Genomic DNA, 20,319 nt, shown 5'->3' on the forward strand with positions numbered 1-20,319 from the left:
CTAGGAATTGATATATGCCAGGAGCAAACAGACAACGGTTTACTTAATAGAACAAACATTTGTTGAATATCCACTATGTGACAAATATCAATTTACTTGCATAATCTCAGAGCGGCTTTGGTTTCAACAAACCTATGAGCTTAAGCACAATTCTGACCTAAAATTTTGTTTCAACTAAGATATAAAAAGAAAAGAAAGGGAAGAAGATTGGAAATGTAGATCTGTGGGGCATTTAATGACGAGACTTTGTTAATATTTCAGCCAAAAGTAGAATTGATTTCTGTCCCGTTTTTTGTGGCATGTAGATGGCTATGTGTATATATGGGGGAGGGGAGAGGAAGCAAGCACTTATTAAGTCTCTACTTATGTACCAGTCATTATGCTAAGTACTTTACAGATAATCTCATTTGATCCTCATAATAATCCTATTAAGTAGTTGCCATTTTGATATCCATTATACAGTTGAGGAAACTGAGGCCTCTAGAGTTTAAATGATTTACCTAGGGTTATTCAGCTAGTAAATGTCTGAGGCTAGATTTGAACTCAGCTTTTCCTGACTCCAAACCCAGCACTTTATCCACTGCACCTACCTAACCGTGGCAAGAAAGTAGGAATTAAGAAGACAACATCCTTTTCTGGTTCACGCCAAGATAAAGTCAAACTGAGAGACCATATAAGAGAAAGTCATATTAAGAAATAGACATATAAAATTTAATCCCTTTGTCTTAAAATACATCTTCAATGATACAATTAAAAACAGCACACAAGGCAAAAATCAGTTTCATAAAACAAAATATAAAACAGTGTTATATGACCCGTGTCCCATAGTATCTTATATTAGAAAACAAATCATCAATTTAGTTCACATACTTCATTAAAATATTTGAAACACAAAAATATTGCTATCGATTCTACTTGTACAAAGGGCCTAGGCTATATCATCCCTGAACCTAAGAAATACCCGTGATTGTAGTTGTATTATAAATTTACATTTTTCAGTAGTTGGATATATTTATATGTATACAAAACTTCCCCTGCCATAGTAACTTAGTCATAAATTCATGAATGTTTCCCAAAATTGTAATAGAAAAGAACCAAAGTCTGAGGCTTCTAAGCATTTTAAAGTAGAACTTTTCTCATCTCCAACCCAGCAGATTAAGAAGAATTCCAGTTTGAATTAAGTTTTATCATTTACTGAATATTAACTATTCATTCATTTTTGTTCACTTAACGAAGGCATATTTGTCCAGTACATATACAACATAAATGAGTATAGGAGTCTTTTGTTTTTAAATTTCACTTGTTAATGTAATATCAAAACCTGGACACAGCCACCTCATACAGAATACTAAAAGGTATTACTATACTATGGAATAAATACATGTGTTTGGGAAAACATTATCAAAGAAACATTTGAATGCTGTATTTGATCATCTTGGTGCATACCATCAAAAATAATTTTACCTTGGTTTGTGGAATTTCTTTGAGATAGCTTTCATTGCATTTATCATTATATGTACATGAATACCATATTTATATATTATATATTTATGTGACATATATATACATACATTTACAGAACCTTCAAAAATATATTGCACTTATATACAATACAGCTTTATCTAAAATGATTTTATACTATAACCCATTTCAGTTCTTCATAAGGCCATTATTATATGTCCAAGAAAGTTACAAAGAAAGATTTCAGTATCATACCTATTTAGTAAACACTTATTGAGGAAAAGAGGTTACAGAATAATGTCTAACTCTCACAAGCATGAGACAGTCTCACAAGATACTCAAGTTAGTTGAGGGTAAGAAAAGCTTAAATTCAAATCTATTGCTCTTTGTTTAAATTTTCATAAGTAAGAAGGTGGAACAGATAAGAAATTGGTAAATGGCAGTGTACTGGTGAACCAGTTCACAAAACCATGGGATAAATAGTCTTTTAGTACTAAATTTAGACGTTGTACAGTACCATGGGAAGGGCAGTCTACTTAAAGTACAGGTTTAGATGTGGCTTTTACCACCTACTATGCGATTACTCTCTGAATTTTAGTTTTTTCATCTATAAAACTGGGATAATAGTACTCGCTGTTATCTGCCTCAGTTATTAGGAGGCTCAGATGAAACAATGTGTATTAAGTACTTTGTAGCTGTGACACGCTCTATAAATGTAAACTATTATAAATTTCACATATTGATTCCATGTCATCTGAAGAAGACAAAATATATCAATGTTACCATTTCCAATCCAAATGCTCTTTTGTCCCCTTCAAGCACTCGCATGAATCACTTCCACAACTGTTCCTCTTTGGGAAGTGGTTCATTGTTGCACCCTCCTGCAGTTCAACAAAAAGGTCCATTGAACACCTTCATTTAACCCAGGTAGAATTCTGGGTTTGCTTGTCTTTAGATCTCAGTAAGAGTAAGTTTGTACGACCCTCCTGCCTCTTCAATTTGCAACTGGAAGGTGTCTTCATTAGAATAGTGCTTTACTATATTATCATCCATGTTCACCAGGATTCTAAGTGTGGAGAAAAGGTCAGGGTTATTTACTGTCACATTACACACTTAATTTTAAGAACCAACAGAATAAAGTATTATAATTTAAATTACATGAGACTGAAAAACTTTTGCAGGAACAAAATGAAGACAAGTAGGATATGAAGGTAATTGCCTAGAGGAAAAAAAGCTTTATATCAAAAATCTCTGATAAGAGCCTGATAGTCAGGTTATGACAACTAACAAAAATATACAAGACTAAAAGGCATTTCCAAGTGGGTAAGTATTCAAATGACTTGAACAAAATATTTCAAAAGAATTGCAAGTTATTAACCACTGTATGAAAGGATTCTCAAAATCATTAATAATAAGAAATGTGCAAATCTAAACATCTTTAAGCAAATTGGCAAACACAGAAAAAAGATAAGAAAAGCCAGTGTTGGAGAGGTTGTGGAAAGACTGTAGCACAAAAGCACTTGGTGTAGCTGTGAATTAGTTCAACTATTCTGGAAAGTAATTTGGAATCATGTGAAGAAAATGACTAAAAATGTCTACACCCTTTGATCCACAGATACCATATATTACATAGCTAGACATATACTTAGAGAACAAAAAAAGAAAGACCCCATATATACCAAAATATATATAGCAGCACTATTAGTAGGAGCAAAGAACTAGGAATGAAGTAGATACCTATTGACTGGGGAATGACTATACAAGTTGCAGTATATGAATGTAATGTAATATTACTGTGCTGTAAGAAATGATGAATATAGATAGAGAAGCATGGGAAGACAGATGAACATATAAAGTGAAGTAGACCGAGTCAGGAAAATGACATACATGGTGACTACAGCAACAAGAGTATAAATAAAAAGAATAAGAACAACAAAACAAATGAAACTCAATGTTATGAAATTATAATGACAAAGCTTGGTGTTGAAGAAGAGAGAAGAAAAGGCACCTACTCATCTTCTCTGGGGAAGTCAAAGTCCACAGATGTGGAACACTGTATATGATGGCAGACATTTTCTATGTGTTAGTTTTGCTGAACTGATTTTTTTCCCCTCTTTTAATTTTAATTTTTTTTAGTGAGGCAATTTGGGTTAAGTGACTTGCCCAGAGTCACACAGCTAGTAAGTGTTTATTGTCTGAGGCTGGATTTGAACTCAGGTACTCCAGAATCCAGGGCCGGTGCTCTATCCACTGCGCCACCTAGCTGCCCCTTTTCCCCTCTTTTTAACTCTTTGTTATAAAGGATGGCTCTTTGGAAAGGAAAGAAAAAAAGGGACACATTGGGAAATATAGGTGATATAAAACCAAATGATATCAAAATTTTATTACTAAAAAAGCTCCTATTAATCTGGCATTAGAAAACGTATTAATAAGAATAGCTATAGCAGTAGGACATTCTTAACAATCTATTCCTAGGAGTGTATCATTACACTTATACGAGTTTTTGGAGCCAGAAGGAACCATAAAGGTCACCTGGTCTAACCTTTTAATTTCCAAGATGAAGCCTAGAAAAGGGATATGACTTACTTAAGGTCGAAGAACTGGGACCTTAACCTAGGTCTCTGAATTTTAAATGTAATGCTCTTTTAAGAGTGCCGCACACTCAAACCTTTTCAATAGGACTATTCAGAAAGATGTAATTATTGTTTGTTCTTTAAAACTGGAGTGTACCATGTATTTTAAAGGTGACTTAGTGTATATATATGCCAAAAACTCAGCTTCATAAAATCCCGAAGTATCACACAACTAAAGGGTAGTAAGTTCTAGGCAATTCATGTTTATATAAACTAAACATATTTTGATTCCTGACACTTTAAAACATTATAATTGAACATTGGAATTCAGTTGCCTTTATTACTAAGTATGGAAATGGCTGATAATAACAAATTTAAATTTATTTTATTTTTGTCTTATCTATTACTTTAAAAATCATCAATTCCTTTGTCTTCATCATTGTAGTCATTTCCCAAAATATACCCCATGTCCTCTTTTAACAAAGATAAACAGTTATGCAAAACCAACTGACAAAATGAACATGTCTGACAGGGTGTATAACATTTTGTTCTGATAGTCAGCCCCTAGTTAGTCACCTACCTAGGAAAAGGGAGTATTTTTCATGGATTTTTTTGCAACTGATCTGGATTCAGCAGCTTAGAAGTGTTGTCTTCATTTATATTATTTTAATCATTGTATACTCTGTTGTGCTGATTCTACTTACTTTGCTCTGTACCAATTCAAATAATTCTATTTGTAGCTCAGAATTCCTCATATTTATTTATTTTTCTTATAGCACCATAGAATTTGGCTACATTCACTTACCACAGTTTGTTCAGCCATTCCTCAGTTGATAAGAACATTTTCCCTCTCCATTTTTTTTTTTTTGCTACCTCAAAGAATGCTGCTATGAATATTTTGGCATATACAGAATCTTTTATCTTCCCTTTTAAGTCACTAGTTGGATTGTTGAACCAAACAGCATGACATGAACACTTCTAGTGACTTTCCTAGAATAAATCCAAATTTTTTTTCAGAATGGTTGGACCAATGCCCACCTCTACTAAGAGTATATAGTAAGCCTATCTTCCCATAGTTTCTCCAACGTGATCATCTTTGTCAACCTGATGAATGTGAGACAAATCCCAGAATTGTTTTAATTTGCATTCCTTTTATTACTAGTGATTTGAAACATTTTTTCATATAGTTGTTTATGGTTTGCATTTCTTCTTTTGAAAAACTCTTGGGGCAGCTAAGTGGCACAGTGGATAGAGCACTAGCCCTGGATTCAGGAGGACCTGAGTTCAAATCCTGCCTCAGACACTTGACACTTACTAGCTGTGTGACCCAGGGCAAGTCACTTAGCCCCAATTGCCTCACCAAAAAAAAAAAAAAAAGAAAAGAAAAAGGAAAACTCTTTATATCCTTGGACCCACTCAGTAGTGAATGACTCCTGCTTTTTCATATTTCAATATCCTATATCCAGACTTATAATAGATATTTGATATGTTTTTTCCATATTGGATAGCATCTGCCCTTAGTTTAGTGATACTGATTCATGTAAATGCTTTTAAATTTTACATAATGAAAACTGTTTATTTTATCTTTTATGATCATCACATTTGATTAAAAATTCTCCCCCTTACCATAGATCTGAGTGTACCTCCTTATGTTCTCTAATTTTTCAAAATGGTGTGATTTTATTTTTAGATGACATATCCATTTGGAGCTTGTGCTATGTAATATAAGGTGGTTGTCTAAACTTATTTTCTGCCAAACTGCTTTCCAGTTACGCCAGCAGTTATTATTGATTAGTGAGTCCCATACTGAGTAGTTTGTGTTATTGGATTTGTCATACACTGGGCTACTGTTTTTTATTGTTTTTAGGTTATGTTTATACAGGCTGTTTCACTGTTCTACTTTTCTATTTTTTAACCAGAATCAAATAGTTTTGGTTACTACTCATTTTCTACTAGTTTTCATTATTTCCTTTTTTGTTCTTCCAAATGAATTTTGTTATTTTGTCTTCTCCTAGAAAGTAACTTCTTTGTAGTCCAGTTGTTCTAATACTAGGTCTATAATTTAGGAAATAAGATCATTTTATTATAGCAATGTGGTCCAAATATGAACATTGAATCTCTCTTCATTTACTTGTCTTCTTTAATTCCTATAAAAAAGTTTTGTACTTGTATTTACATAAACTTTGAGTGTGTTCTTAGCAAATTAATATCTTCTTTACTGAAGTTTGTGCCTTTAATTTCTCTCCCATATTATCTCTAGCATTCCTAGAACTATAACAAATACTGGGAAGAGTATTGCTTTACTCTCATACTTATTGGGAAAGCTTCCAGTATTTTTCTGTTGCAAAAACTATTAATTCTTGACTTATCTACACTTTGATCATATTAAAGAAGGGCAGGGGGCAGCTAAGTGGCACAGTGGATAAAGCACAGGCCCTGGATTCAGGAGGACCTGAGTTCAAATCCGGCCTGACACTTGACACTTACTAGCTGTGTGACCCTGGGCAAGTCACTTAACCCTCCTTGCCCCACAAAAAGAAGGCCCTCCCCTTGTATGATTCTGATTTTTATGATTTTTTTTAACAGTCATTATCATTAGAGGTGACTTTATATAATAGGCTTACTATTTAAGGTTTGGAAATAGTTTTAAATGCAAACTTGAATAAAAATAAATGCTGTATTAAATTTTTTTTAACGTCAGGTATAGTTAATATTTTTAAAAACCTACTAGCAAGGTTGCCTTAGTGACTGTATGGAAATGTTTTATATTTAATTCCTTATAAAAATATAGCCAAGAGTATTAATGTTTCCTTATGTGTGTTTGAAACAATTGTATACAAAATTAATGTTATTAAAGAGGCCAGTTAATACTCACCCTTTTTTACATTTCTTGAAGATTTTTCCAATTTTATCATAAGGGACATCATATTTGTCTGATATCTAAGATAGAACAAAGCACTGTTAATTACAGGACACTATTATTTTTTTATAATTTTATGTTATTTGTTTGTAAAGTACTTCATATACACTATCTCATTTGATCTTTCTAACAATCCTGTGCTATGAATATAATTTTCCCCATTTTACAGATGACAAAACAGATAATCAGAAAGGCTAAATTATTTACCCACAGACATAATGCCAGTAAATATCTCAGGGATAGGATTTGAACCCTAGTGTTCCTAACTCCAAGTCTAGCACTTTATGCACTATACTCATTCCAGATAATTACTACCCTTAATATACATACTTATTACACATATTATAAAGATATAGGTATACATAATCCAACTCCCTTCTCCAACCTCCAGGCTATGGATGGGCCCCATCATTAACAATTCAGTGTGGTGGTGGTGGTGTGTGTGTGTGTGTGTGTGTGTGTGTGTGTGTGCGCGCGTGCTCGAGCGTGCGTGCTAAACTATTTTCATTAATCGATATAATCTGGGCAACATATGTTGATTCCCTGAAGCTCACCACAGTGTGAGAACAAGGTGGGCAATCACCAGGTTAGTTTTTCCTAATGCTATAAATATGACACAAATAGAAAACTAACCTGGGAAGATCAAGTATGATCAGTTGAGTCCTTGGCTTGCTCTATTGAGGTCATATAAGAAAAATCTCTAGTGGCAGCAAAAAAGTTTATGAGACATAGCTTCTGTTATTATGGGAATAGCTTTTTGTTGTTAAGTCATTTCAGCCATGAAAATCCCATTTGGGGTTTTCTTGGCAAAGAAAGATACTGGAGTAGTTTGCCTTTTCCTTTTCCAACTTAATTTTTTTGTTTTGTTTTGTTTTTGCGGGGCAATGGGGGTTAAGTGACTTGCCCAGGGTCACACAGCTAGTAAGTGTCAAGTGTCTGAGGCCGGATTTGAACTCAGGTACTCCTGAATCCAGGGCCGGTGCTTAATCCACTGCGCCACCTAGCCGCCCCCTTCCAACTTAATTTTACAGATGAGGAAAACTGAGGCAAAAGGGATTAAGTTACTTGTCCAAGGTCGCACAGCTAGTAAGTGTCTAAGGCCAGATTTAGGAACTAGTTTAATCCCTCTAAACTTTTTTTTCTCCCAAATGTAAGTATATATAATTTTGGCATAAATACAGTGATTCCCTAATTAGAAATTTAAATGATACACTCTAGGGCCAACATTTTCATGTATTCAAGTGTTCAAATTCTTGGTTAAAATACCTTGTTGGTTTTATATTATATTTTTTATTCAACCAAGTACATAAATTCAAGGAATTTCATAGTATATTATATAACATAAATATAGTATAGGACTAATAATCTAAATAAAAATACAAGTTCAATCCTGGTTTTTAAAAAAATTCTATTGAATATGAACTCAAAAAGCCTACTTATATGGATAACTACTTAAAGAATTATTGCAACAAAAAATTCCTACATAATTAAGAAATCAGATAGTTTCTCAAAATCTTTTGTAAGCTAAAATGGGTACTACTAAGTAAAAAAATGTAAAAGGAGGTTTGTCTTTTTAAATACTCTATATTTGATAGTCTATACTATTTGTTGCAAGAGAGCGCTTCTACTTGGAGGTAGATGGTAGGTTAGTGGGAAGTGATAGGCAAGAAGTGAGTATCAATAAAACATTTTTATAATGCAAAGAAGAAAATAAAAAATGTACAAAAGGACACAAACAAATAGAGCAATTTTGTTACTGTCTTTGTAAAGTATTCATACACTTATGAATACCATAACTTAGGGGCTATAAGCCCAAAGCCACCTCTGGATGCACATACACACACAGAGACACCTCACCATGTAACAGAGTTCAAAATTTCTTATATAATCCTCTTTCTTGTTCTTTTTATATTGAAATGTTTCTGTTTCTTGATTATTATTAAGCTCACACACAAAAAGAAAAATTTAGAAAGAAATATTATATACAGTATTACTTACAGCTTCCATTAGGCCCTTCAAAGATGGAGTCTTGAGCATCAGTGCATCAAAAACTTCTTCTGACTCCTTTCGAACATAGAGCAGTACTAAAAGTCAAGAGGGAAAAGGCATGGAGAGAGGAGATGAATTTCACCGAAGTCTCCCCCAAAATACACATGAATGAAAGTAAAACAAGCTTATGGGTTAAAACTATAAGACATATTCACTATTATAGTCAATACACATTAACCATCACAAAATATGCCTTAATTTACTCAATTTTCAACTTCTTTTTATTTTAACTTTTTAAACAGTTTAGTAAAAAAAAAATTCCAGCCATGGAACAGATATGGAATACCCTTGTTCTAGAGCTTCATTATGGCAAATCAATCATTCGTTCAATAAACATTTATTATGTATGCCAGGTGCTGTGGTAGGCCCTGAAGCTACAAAGACAAAAATGAATTGGTCATTGTCCTTAAGGAACATATACTCCACAGGGAGAGAAAATATGTACTTGTAAGTACATGCAAAAGTAATTTTGGAAGAGAGATACCAGCAGCTGCTGGGAAGGGGAGATTCAGGATTCATATTGAAGGGTGTGCTTGAGTTCTAAAGGAACTAGGAACTCAAAGACACAGAGGTCAGGGAAGAGCAAATTCTACATAAGGGGGGGTGACAGCTTGGCAAAGGCACAAAGATGGGATTTAGTAGATTTAAATCTCAACAGGAACCTATCAGTGTGGGTCTTTTTGGAAAAGGAAAGACTAAAAGCCTCAAAACCATAGGTAGCTGCTTATAGCCTCTAAGTTTACGGGCTGCTTAGAACCCATTTCACCACGTGCTTGACTGAAAATGAATTTAGATGAATAAGTCTTTTGTCATTTGTCATAGACTAGAGGTGGGAGGAACAAATATTTAGAAAGAAGTACAAATTGATTAATGATATAAATATGCAATCCTTCTCTTCCCTCAAGATTCAAGTGCCAAATCCTCCATGTAGCCTTCCCTCATCCTCTTCAAATATTATCCCCTTTCCTGAAATATTCCTAGATCACTTTATCTTGATTTCTCATTTGCTCTCATCCCATCTCTTTGCTATTGTTATTTATTTGATTTTAGTCATATCTGACTCTTCATGATCTCATTTGGGGTTTTCTTTGCAGATAGTGGAATAGTTTGCTGTTTCCATCTCTAGATCACTTTACAGATGAAGAACTGAGGCAAACAGAGTTATGTGACTTGCCTAAGGTCACACAGTTAGCTGAGAATTGAATTCAAGAAGATGAGTCATCCTGACTTCAGGCCCAGTGCTCTATCCTTTGCATCACCTAGCAATCTCTGCCTTCGATTACACTGATTTATGTATATGTCTTATCTCCTCCAATAAATCATAAGACCCTTGCAAGCAGGGTGTTGCTTTTCTTTTTTTTCTTTTCCTTTTGGTTTTTATCTCTAGAGTCGCTCATGGTACCTTACATAAAGAATGTTATTTTTATTGAATGAATAAATCAAACACGTGCTTTGAATTTGAGACCACTGGACTAGTTGAGTCTCTTAAATTTCCTTTTAGCTCTATGAGTTTCCCTGAGTCTCCATTTCCTATCTTCCATCTACAATGTTCCCAAGTCGTTCAGTTTCTTCTTCTCTAATGTGTGTTGGCTGTGGTAGTGAATATGTTCTGTTTCAGTTTTAACCCACAAACTACTCTTCTCTGTCTTCTGGTTCAGTGTTTTGCCTTAGAAGTGTATAGAAAGTTAAAAAAAATATTTTTTTTCACAGAAAATATTTAAAAAGACAAAAGTCACTATTTAGGGATTAAGAATATAAAGTATGAGGGCAGCTAGGTGGCGCGGTGGATAGAGCACCGGCCCTGGAGTCAGGAGGACCTGAGTTCAAATCAGGCCTCAGACACTTAACACTTACTAGCCATGTGACCCTAGGGAAGTCAATGAACCCCAATTGCCTCACCCCCCCCAAAGAATATAAAGTATGCCCATACTCATGTATACCCTTTCCCATAACCACACATAAAACCTCTGAGGAATGGGGAGAGGAAAAGAAAGAGCTCATAAATCCAGGGAAACTTCTAATCTTAGCATTCCCTTTTTTCCTTAATTAACCTAAAAACGATAAAACATTGACATAAGCATTCCATCCCCTGTGATTGTCCTCTTGCTGGGATTATGGCTGTGGAACATCCAAACTGATTCCATTGCATTTGCACAGCTAGGTGAATCTGAAGCAAGAACTGAATTACTCTGGTTTATTGGCTAATCTCAATATCAACATTTCAACTGAATGTCTTAGTACTGAATGATGGATTGTATAACATTCTTCTCTGCAGTGCTTTAACTTACCTAATATTCAGTAATAATGCCCATTCCCATGACTGTGTCAGCAGAGTCAATGATTTACTAGTCTTGGTGCTCTCACAGTGCTCAATCCTACTTTGTGCAGGCATCTGGCTTGTTAAGCCTATGCCTTACTACAAAATGTTCATGTTGAAATACCAATGGAACTTATAGAAAAAGCAAGGTCATGACTTAATGTCTGCCCCCAGGGAGATCTCTCTTCTTCTAAGCAATAAATCATTGCTCAACTACAAGATATTTTGGCTAAAAAAATAAATTTCAGTTTGATATGCTCAGAAGAATCCACAGAGGACAGACAGCTCCAGGTTCAAGGAGATGGGAAGTAGGTTAAGCGTTCCTGTCATGCCTGTAACACGTAAATTTCTTTGTTATTATTATAATTAAAATAACAACGGATCTTCAAATCACATGCCATGTGTAAATACTTTGCAAAACTTAAAGTACCATATATTCAAGCTATCATCCTCATGAGAGAATGACAAAGGTCCTCTATAACGTTACTGTATAAATAGTTGGCTAAATCTCTCTTCTGACATAAAATATCCACCACACATCTCTAGTGCAAACGAACCTCTCTTTGGTTCCTCTATCCTGGTCAGCTTAGCAGGAGGTGTAGTAGTAAAGTCATCTTCAGTTCCATATGGTCCCCTTTTCATATTAGACCTGAAATTAACCCCAACTATATTGTTACTGGCCTTATCCATAAAAAATATCAATAACAACAATTTACTGAATGTTTAGCAAGTGCAAAGCACATAAAAATGTTAAGAAATTTGGTTTCTGCAGTCAAGGAACCTAACATCTAGTTAGGAACACAAGATTTACATCCATAAAAAGACAATATCAGAGAATAAATGATTAGTGCCCAATGGGTTGTTTAGACAAATATCAACACAGTCAGAGAAATTTAGATCAGGAAGAGATTGAAAAGCCTCTGATAGCTTTAACTCAGATAGACCTAGCCTAACCCTTCATTTTACAGATGAGAAAACTGAGGGAAGTGCTGGGGTTAGATCCCAAGTACCCTGACGATGAGTCCCATGCTCTTTATTACCACAAAACACTGACTCCCTTAAAAGGGAAAGATCCCTTCTACAGGGAGCGGGCAGTGGAGATTTCTTAGAGAAGGCAGGATTTCAGTTGGACCTTGAAATGAACATTTGCCTATGAGGAAAGACATTCCAGGAAGGGCACAAAGAAGGGCTAACATGCCAGCTAGTTTGGCAGAAGTGAGTGGCTCAGCATTACTGGAGTAGAAGGTTCAGACAGGAAGAGCAACAGAGCCTTGAGGTTGTGTAGTACAGTAGAAAGAGTACCAGGTTCAGAGTCAGAAGGCCTGGGCTCAGTTACTAATTCTACCATGTACTACATCCTGCGTTGTGACCTTGGACAAGTCACCTAACTTCTCTGGGATTCGATTTCTTCAACTATAAAACAAGAGGGTTGGACTGGATGACCTTCTCTAAGTTCTCTTCCATCTCTGAATCTATGATTCTATGAGCTTAAAGTTAGAAATGTAGGTGGAAGCCAGACTATAAGGAGCCTTGAGTGGCAGATAAGAAATTTGATCTTTATCCTCTTAATGGAGAACCACTGAAGGTTTTTTACAAAACAGTAGTCATCAGAGGACCCAAGGCCAGGAAAGCAATGCTAAGGCCTAAACTAAGATGGTAGCAAAAGGAAAGGAAGGCGGGGGCGGCTAGGTAGTGCAGTGGATAAAGCACCGGCCCTGGATTCAGGAGTTCCTGAGTTGAAATCTGGCCTCAGACACTTGACTTACTAGCTGTATGACCCTGGGCAAGTCACTTAACCCCCACTGCCCCACTAAAAAAAAAAAAAAGGGAGAATTCAATGCAGGGGTTAAGGGTGGTAAACAGGAAATGACAGCACTGTAAAAAGTGAAAGGCAGTGATAAAACTTTTTATGAAGAAAAGAAAGCTCATTTGATCTGGAATCACACACACATGGAAAAATAGATTCAAATCATGGTTCTGCAGATTTATTACCTGCGAGACCACAGCCAAGTTGCTTCATCTCCCTGAGACTCACTTCTACCATTTATAAAATGGGGTGGTTGGACTAGATTGTGGCTAAGATCCCTTCCAGCATTAAATTTAGGATTCACTGAAGTAACCACTTTGGATCTCAGTTTCCTCATCCATAACGTGAGGGGATTACTCTAAAGTATTTCTGCCTCTTTTGGCTCTAACATTCTATGAGTCTATGATATCATTAAGAGAAATAGGGCAATCAGGTGCTAGATTGAGGTAGAAGATAAAGTTTCATTTTAAGCCATTATTTGAAGTGACAACAGGACAGCCAATTCTAGATTCTTCATGGGAAAGGATCACATTTTACATATTTTTGTATTCCCCAAAGCACTGAGAAGAGTGCTAGGCATATAGTAAAATAGGATTGCCAGTTTTGAATGAGAGGGCATACCAGCTATCAGCTGGCAAGACCCCCTCATTTCACAGATGAAGAAACTATGGCCCAGTGACAGAACATCATTTGCCCATTAGTCATCCAGATTATCTGATGAATGAATGAATGTGTATGAATCAGGGAGCTAAGAATATGGGACTAGATTTAGAAGAGAGACCAGGGCTAACCCTCATAACCGGAATGAATGCTCTTCCTTCTCAACTCCTCTCCTGACCTCCCTGGCTTCCTTTAAGTGCCAACTAAAATCCCATCTTCCCCAACCCCTCTTCATTCCAGCATTTTCCCTCTTTGATTTCCTATTTATACTGTATATAGCGTGTGTGCGTGTGTGCGTGTGTGCGTGTGGGCGCGTGTGTGCTTTCTTCCATTACATTGCAAGCTCCTTGACAGTAGGAACTGTCTTTTGTCTTTTTTTGCATGCCCAGCACTTAGTACAATGCCTGGCAGGTAGGAGGAGTTTAATCAGTGTTTACTGATTGACTGATGGATTGATTTGGGAATAATTAACACAGTATTTATTATGTAGCTATTATATACCAGGCACTGAGCTAGACAGTATGGATACAGAGACAGAAACAAAAGGAGTCCTTGCCTTCAAGAAGTCTAGTTAAGAAAGAAAGTACATACATGTATTATTATTTTTTTTTAATTTTTTTTTTTTTGCAGGCAATGGGGGTTAAGTGACTTGCCCAGAGTCACACAGCTAGTAAGTGTCAAGTGTCTGAGGGCGGATTTGAACTCAGGTACTCCTGAATTCAGGGCCGGTGCTTTAACCACTGCGCCATCTAGCTGCCCCTACATACATGTATTATTATATGCAGATTGGATCTAAGGCAATTTGGGGATAGCCCAGCACAAGAAGCTGTTAGGGGGAGGAAAGAAAGATTCAGAAAAGGCCTCATGTAGAAGATGGTGCTTAAACTGGGCCTTGAAGAAATCTAGGGATTCCGAGAGAGGGAGAAAGGACATTCCAGATAGGGACAGCCAGTGCAAACACATGGAGACAGAAGATGGAGTGCAATATGTGAGTATCAGTAAGAAGGCCAGTTTGACTGACTCTGTGTGTGTGTGTGTGTGTGTGTGTGTGTGTGTGTGTGTGTGTGTGTGCGCGTGCGCATGCGCAGGAAAGTAATATATGACAAGGCTGGAATGATAGGATGGGTCCAGGTTGTACAGGGCTTTAAATGCCAATGTTAAATGCTTATGTTCATCATTCAGGGAACAAACAGAATCACCAATGTTTATGGAATTGGAAAGTGACACAGTCAGATCTGTGCTTTAGGGAAATCAATTTGACAACTGAGTAAAAGTGGAATCGGAGCCAGGAGAAAATGGAAGCAGGAAGATCAATTAGGAGAATATTGAAATTTCAAGATAAAGGTAATGACAGCCTAAACCGAAGTGGTGGCAGATACATGGAAAAAAGTTAAGCCCAAGTTTAGAAGTAGAAGTTTGTTTGGGGAGAGGGAGGGGAAAACCAGGAGAAAGGGAACCATTCCCAAGTGTTTCACACTATTGGCTCCAAAGAACCAGAAAGCATCGGTCATCCAACACTAGGTGGTGATGTCAGAAGTTTCTGGTTCTTTAGTTTTTCTTACAGATTAGTCATTTCAGGAAAGGAGAGTGCTTGAGATACCTGTAGCATAGAATTCTGGTTAAAAATAGCTACTTTGGGGGTAGCTAGGTGGCGAAGTGGATAGTGCACGGGCCCTGGATTCAGGAGGACCTGAGTTCAAATCTGGCCTCAGACACTTGACACTTACTAGCTGTGTGACCCTGGGCAAGTCACTTAACCCCAACTGCCTCACCAAAAAAGCAAACAAAAAAACCCCACCCTACTTTCTATCATACCTGGGGAAAACCAAATGCATCCTGAGACTTGAAACTTATATGCCTATGATTAGATGGTTAGTAATAAGAAACATTTGCCCTACTAAAAGAGAAATGCTATCATCTTGGATATCTGTATTACTTTGAATTCTAAATTGGTCTAAACTCAAAAAGGTAGGATAAAGCTGGCATAGGAAGTAGAAAGAGTATTGAAATTGGAGTCAAAAGATTTGAGTAAATCACTTCCCCTTTCTGGGACTCAATTTCCTCATTTATAAAATGAAGAGACTGTACTAAATAATTTCAATAATACCTTCTAGCTCTAAAGCATATAATCTTAATAATACTGAAAAACAAAACTTACCCTTCACCTTCCAATTCCTCTGAGGCAATAGGAAGAACCTTAAAAAAAATAGGTTGTCTTAAAATACACTCAAAATATACATTTTAAATGGTGTTTTATTAAACCAAAAGGCAAATAGCTTTGGATTACTGACCAAATGGAACCAAATTTCATTCAGTCAATTCTCCCAAAACCAAGTGCTTGTGGACCTCTTCTACATTTGTATTCCTTTCCATCCATTTAGAAACCCAATGTGATGATTTATAATCTTTTAAAATAAGCGAAACATAGAACAAGAATCCAATTTTATACACTAAAGAAACAAAATTAAGTGAAATACATTCTGGATTTCTAAGATATATTAGTATCTGTTAGTGGAGTTGTGAACTGATCCAATCCTTCCAGAGAGCAATTTGGTACTATGCCCAAAGGACTATAAAACTGTGCATGCCCTTTGAGCCAGCAATACCACTCCTAGGTCTATATTCCAAAGACATTCCCCCAAAGGATCTATTTGTACAAAAAATATTTATAGCAGCTCTTTTTTTTTAGGTGGTTAAGAATTGTAAATTAAAGGGATGCCCATCAATTGGCAAATGGCTAAACAAGCTGTCGTATATGATTATAATGGAATATTATTGTGTCGTAAGAAATGATAAGCAGGATGATTTCAGAAAAACCTGGAAAGACTTACATGAACTAATGCAGTGAAGTAAACAGAACCAGGAAAACATTGTACACAGTAACAGCAATATTGGGCAATGAAGAACTGTGAATGACAGCTATTCTTAGAATTACAATGATCTAAGACAATCCCAAAGGACTAATGATGAAGCATACTATCTGCTTCCAGATATTGATTGAATACAGACTGAAGCATGCTGTTTTTCACTTTCTTTCTTTTCTTTTATTTGAGTCTTCTTGTATAAAACAATCAATATGGAAATGTTTTACATGATTGCACATGTATAACCTATATAGGATTGTTTACCAACTCAGGGAGGGGGGCCAGGGGAAGGATGGGAAGGATAGAATTTGGGACTCACAACTTTAAATAGAAATGTTTTTAAATTGGAACCCAAGGGGCAGCTGGGTGGCACAGTGGATAGAGCACCGGCCCTGGAGTCAGGAGTACCTGAGTTCAAATCCAGCCTCAGACATTTGACAATTACTAGCTGTGTGACCCTGGGCAAGTCACTTAACCCCAATTGCCTCACAAAAAAAATCGGAACCCCAAACTATATATAAAAGTGTTTATTACAAAAATATTTTTAAAAGATATTCTATTTTTGAGGATATCATAGTATTTCCATTTAGTATTCTGAAGGGCTAACTCTTAAAAGGTAGTCAAATTACATTTAATTTGAGCATCCATTTAATATGAAAGTACTGACTATAAAAATGCCTACCTATAATAACACTGAAAGGACAAATAACAGAATCAAACAACATCCTAAGACCCCCAGAAGATTTGTCACCTACATGAGCCCCACGTTGAAGGTTGGCAAAGTGCACGTCGGGGATAAAGAGAACGGGCTGAGTGTCAAGATCAATAAAGGGCTTGAAAATTGTGATGTCCATTCTTTTGTGGGATGGAAGCAGAGGCACTTTCATATCAAGACCTGAAAGAGAGTAAGTGGAAGAAACAGATTTCAAAAGAAAAATTGGTATCAGGATATCCACTGCACAACATTCTATATCACTTATAAGAAAAATGAGATGTAAGTTATAGTACTTTTCATATTTAACTTGTGGCATAAGTTTCCATTTTGAGGGCCAAGACAAATTGGTTTGTATATAAGGGAATGTGCTGTATCCAAAATCTAAACAAAAAGTGTAACTTTTATCAAAGTTAAGAGAAAAAAATGATAGTAGAAACAACAAAAGAAAACACAGACCAAGCATACTTAGTTCTAGTCTGAAAAGTACCAGTTAAAATTGTTACAGATATCTGAAAATAAGACAGAAAAACCCTTTGATCTCAGTTATCATACTATATTAGTGAACGGCTCTTCACCTTCCAAATACACCAAATGCAAAAGAGAGCAAACAAGGTTTCTTCCCGCTTCAAAAATGTTAAATATAGACTAGCCATCCCTATAATCCTAGCTGCATACACTGCTGTCCTCTAAAGTGGTATCAGGAACCTTCACTGAGGGGTGGTAATAAGAATCTGGACTAATGGGTTTGTTGGCAAGTGTGTTGATTCGGGCAGCCTGTTCAAAAGAAAAATGCTTAAATGCACACACATTGACATGGAAAACAGCAACTAGGAAGGAGCAATGGTTCTCTCTCCTTCCTATAGGTGGATAAAAAGTTGTGTGAAAATGAAAACTAGTGATATAAAACAAACAGAAGAGAATGCATGATGTACTATCCCACTCTCCACAGAGGCTCTTCCAAACCTTTGCATTGCTCTTCAAACCTCGCATGGCTCCCTTCCCCCCACCCCATCTTCTCAGCTGAGAATGTTGTCTCATATTTTACTGAAAAAATTGAGAACATTCACCTAGAGCTCCCTCTTCTCCTCTGTTCCTCATCTCATGTCACTCAGATGCTTTCTATCACTATCTCCATCTTTGTCTCACAAACAAAAAAGGTGGCCCTACTTGCACAAGTGATCCCATCCAATTCCATCTCCTCCAACAGAGTGCTCCCTGTCATCCGCACTCCAATCTCTCCCTGTCTACTGGCTCCTTCCATACTGCCCACTACCATATCATGTCTTCTCCATTCTCAAAAAAAAGTCACCTTGGGGGCAGCTAGGTGGCGCAGTGGATAAAGCACCGGCCCTGGATTCAGGAGTACCTGAGTTCAAATCCGGCCTCAGACACTTGACACTTACTAGCTGTGTGACCCTGGGCAAGTCACTTAACCCCATTGCCCCACCAAAAAAACAAAAAAAACCCAAACAAACAAACCCCCCCCCCAAAAGTCACCTTGATACTTCCATCCCTTCCATCTAATAATGTCAATATCTCTTCTGCTTTTTGTAGGTAAACAATTTCATAAGGTCCTCTGTTTCTCTCCTCACTCTCTTCTTAACTCTCTACAGTATGGCTTCTGACCCCATCATTTAGCCAAAACTATTCTCTCCAAAGCTGCCAAAGATCTCTTAACTGCCAAATCCAATGGGGTTTTCTCTTCACCCCTCTGCAGCCTTGGACACTATGGATCACACTCTTCTCTTTGATAGTCTCATCTCTAAGTTTCAGAACATCACTCTCCCCTGATTCCCCTACCTAGCCTTCATCATCCCTTTGCTGGATCTTCCTTCAGTTTACACCTGCTAACCATGGCTATTTCACAGAGCTCTGTCCTAGGTTCTCTTATCTTCTCCTGCTAACTTTACTTGGTGATCTCATCAGTTCCCATGAATTCAATTATCATCTCTATACTTATAATTCTCAAATCTATGTATTCCCTCCCACACCCCAAACTCTCTGCTGACCTCCAATCTCACATCTTCAGTTGCTTATCGGACATCTTATCCTGTAGACACCTTAAACTCAACATGTCCTAAGATGAACTTAATATCTTTTCCCCCAAATCTTCCCCTCTTCCAAACTTCCCTATTACTACTGAAGGCATTGCCTTCTTCCCAGTCCCCTAGGCTCATAACTTAGGTATCCTCCGCAACTCCTCATTCTTTCTCACCCCCTATATCCAATCTATAGCCAAGGCCTATTGATTTCACCTTTGCAATAACTCTCAAATAGGTCCTATTCTCTCCTCTTATACTGCCACTATCCTGGTAAAGAGTTTCATCTCCTCAATTCTGAACTAATATGTAAAATATCTTATGTTACATGTAATATATATTAAATGTAATATTAAAATTTTAAATGTAATAGCCTACTGTTAGCTCTGCTTGCTGCAAATCTCCACACACACACACACACACACACACACACACACACACACACACACACACACACACGCACGCATCCCTCCAGTGGTTCCCTGTCATCTCCAGGATAAAATATAAAATCCTTTGTCTGGCATTCAAGGCCCTTTATAACATAGTTCTCACTAACTTTCTAGTCTTTTTACACCTAAATACCAGCCACCCTCCCTGTACCATGTACTATTTGATCCAGTGACACTGACCTCACTAATGTTCTCCAAACATGATACTTCATCTCTCAGCTCCAGACATTTCCTCTGGTTATCCCCCATGCCTAGAATGCCTCCTCATCTCTGCCTATTGGTCTCTTCCATGTCCAGATAAATTCCATCTTCTACAGGAATCCTTTCCCAATCCTTCTTACTTCCAGTGCCTTCCCTGTGTTGATTATCTCTTACTGATCCTCTATATAACTTGTTCATACATACCTATTGGCATGCTGTCTCTCCTGTCAGATTGTGAGTTCCTCAAGGGCAGGGACTGTCTTT

The 20,319-nt window shown here is 36.8% G+C and overlaps 1 protein-coding gene across 1 annotated transcript in view; it reads right to left on the minus strand.

Annotated features, from left to right (window-relative positions):
- Positions 1–720: 720 nt before the first annotated feature.
- The window catches only part of GRHL1 (grainyhead like transcription factor 1), an 81,250-nt gene continuing 61,651 nt past the window's right edge, over positions 721–20,319 (minus strand). The window contains exons 11-16 of the mRNA XM_043981014.1: positions 17,407–17,546; positions 15,946–15,983; positions 11,878–11,969; positions 8,953–9,038; positions 6,910–6,974; positions 721–2,527 (exon numbers count right to left, since the gene is read on the minus strand). Of these exons, the coding sequence (XP_043836949.1) occupies positions 2,413–2,527; positions 6,910–6,974; positions 8,953–9,038; positions 11,878–11,969; positions 15,946–15,983; positions 17,407–17,546 (536 nt within the window). The 3' untranslated portion in view covers positions 721–2,412. The remainder of the gene's footprint in view (positions 2,528–6,909; positions 6,975–8,952; positions 9,039–11,877; positions 11,970–15,945; positions 15,984–17,406; positions 17,547–20,319) is intronic.

Source organism: Dromiciops gliroides, chromosome 2 (genome assembly GCF_019393635.1).
Source record: "Dromiciops gliroides isolate mDroGli1 chromosome 2, mDroGli1.pri, whole genome shotgun sequence".
Taxonomy (NCBI): Eukaryota; Metazoa; Chordata; class Mammalia; order Microbiotheria; family Microbiotheriidae; genus Dromiciops; species Dromiciops gliroides.